Source organism: Chelonia mydas, chromosome 1, assembly GCF_015237465.2.
Source record: "Chelonia mydas isolate rCheMyd1 chromosome 1, rCheMyd1.pri.v2, whole genome shotgun sequence".
Classification (NCBI taxonomy): Eukaryota; Metazoa; Chordata; order Testudines; family Cheloniidae; genus Chelonia; species Chelonia mydas.
The window spans coordinates 4,870,259-4,872,005 of NC_057849.1; the positions used below are offsets into that span (position 1 = coordinate 4,870,259).

The 1,747-nt window shown below is 46.9% G+C and overlaps 1 protein-coding gene across 1 annotated transcript; it reads left to right on the forward strand.

Annotated features, from left to right (window-relative positions):
* Positions 1–271: 271 nt before the first annotated feature.
* LOC102937471 (olfactory receptor 51G2) lies at positions 272–1,207 on the forward strand. The gene has a single exon (XM_007052980.3). It carries the CDS (start codon positions 272–274, stop codon positions 1,205–1,207), a length of 936 nt encoding a protein of 311 aa, XP_007053042.2.
* Positions 1,208–1,747: the final 540 nt, after the last annotated feature.

Sequence of the window (1,747 nt, forward strand, 5' to 3'; positions counted from 1 at the left end):
TTGTAGGGCTTCTTCCATTTTTCTCTGAAGCATTTGGACCTGGCCACTGGATACTGGGCTAGACGGACTACAGGTCTGATCCAGTCTGGCAATGCCTATCCTCCTATCAGTGATGTAAATCCAAGACTATGCTTTTGCTCATCTTCCTTGACCTCCTAGGAGTCTGAGAGCAGAATGATATCTTGTTAAATATCATCTACTCATCTAATCTCCTATTCTTTTTTCTTTCAGGAAGAAAAGCTCAAAACTCCTCAGATCTGCCCAGTACATTATGTCAGCTGTGAATGACACCAAATTCAACTATGAAGTGTTCCTTCTCACTGGGATACCTGGGCAGGGAGATGTCCATCTCTGGATCTCTATCACCTTCTGCTTAACATATGCTATTTCGATAGTAGGAAATTCACTCATTCTGTTCATCATAAAAACAGATCTAAGCCTTCATGAGCCAATGTACATGTTCCTTTCCATGTTGGCTGTCACAGACCTAGGCTTATTGATAGCCAGCATACCCACTATACTGCGTGTATTTTTGTTTAACTCAAGGGAGATCAGCCTTAATGCCTGTCTTGTCCAGCTGTTCTTCATCCACTCGTTTACATTCATTGAATCCTCCGTGCTCTTGTTGATGGCCTTTGACCGTTTTGTCGCAATCAGTAACCCGCTGAGATATGCCTCCATCTTAAGTCTGCCGAGAATAGCCAAGATGGGACTGGTGTGTATTCTAAGAGGGGTGACCATGATGCTCCCACTCCCCATTCTCCTGAAATGGTTCCGATATTGTAGAGTGAATGTCCTCTCCCATTCTTACTGTATGCACCAGGAGGTAATGAAGATGGCTTGTTCAGATATTAGAGTCAACAATATCTATGGCTTGATTATTACAGTCTTAACGGTGGGGTTGGACTCGCTGTTCATCTTTCTCTCATATTTGATGATCCTCAAAACAGTGCTGAGCATCGCATCCCACAAGGAGTTTCTCAGGGCCCTGAACACCTGCGTCTCCCACTTCTGTGCCGTCCTGCTCTTCTACACACCAGAGTTCAGCCTGACTTTGATACACAGATTTGGGAAGGGCTCTTCTCCCTTGTTTCAGATTGTCCTGGGCTACATCAACCTCCTGGTTCCTCCTCTGATTAACCCAATTGTGTACAGCGTGAAAAGCAAACACCTTTGTTCAAGGATAATCAGGGTGTTTGTGAAGTGAAGGGTCAGTTTATGACCCGTCCCCAGCGCTGGTAGCATAGGATACAAGAAACTCAGGACACGGCGACTTATTCCATCCTGGACCCTTATATCTGTGATGACATGAGCTACTAATCTCCACTCTGTACAGACAGGTTCAGATGGGGTCTAAGGCCTGAAGCAATGGTATAGCGGTTGTCTCCACCCACTGGTGAAGGAGGACAGGGCACTGGGGGAAGGAGACAGCATTTACAGAGTTACTGTGTTGGTGAAGAGCCAGGAGACCGATGGGATATTGGCCCATAAAGAGCCATATCGGTAGCTGCTCCAGCCTCAGAAATCCTGTCAATACTCTCAATAAAGAGAAGGGATGTGGATTTTGTTTCCCATTACACCTGGCCTGTCACTGTCCGGTCTCTGGTTAAACATCCTTGGGCCATGAAAAAAGCTGCAGGGCTGTTCTGCAGTTGCAGTCCTGGCCCTTCCTGAGCGCTGTGGGTGCTGTGTGATCCATGGGGGCTGCACCAGCTGTGGACGGGGCTATTCCAGGGGCACGAACACC

Bases quoted from the DNA above. Each gene is read 5' to 3' on its own strand.
- LOC102937471 (XM_007052980.3), top strand. From the start codon at position 272: ATGTCAGCTGTGAATGACACCAAATTCAACTATGAAGTGTTCCTTCTC.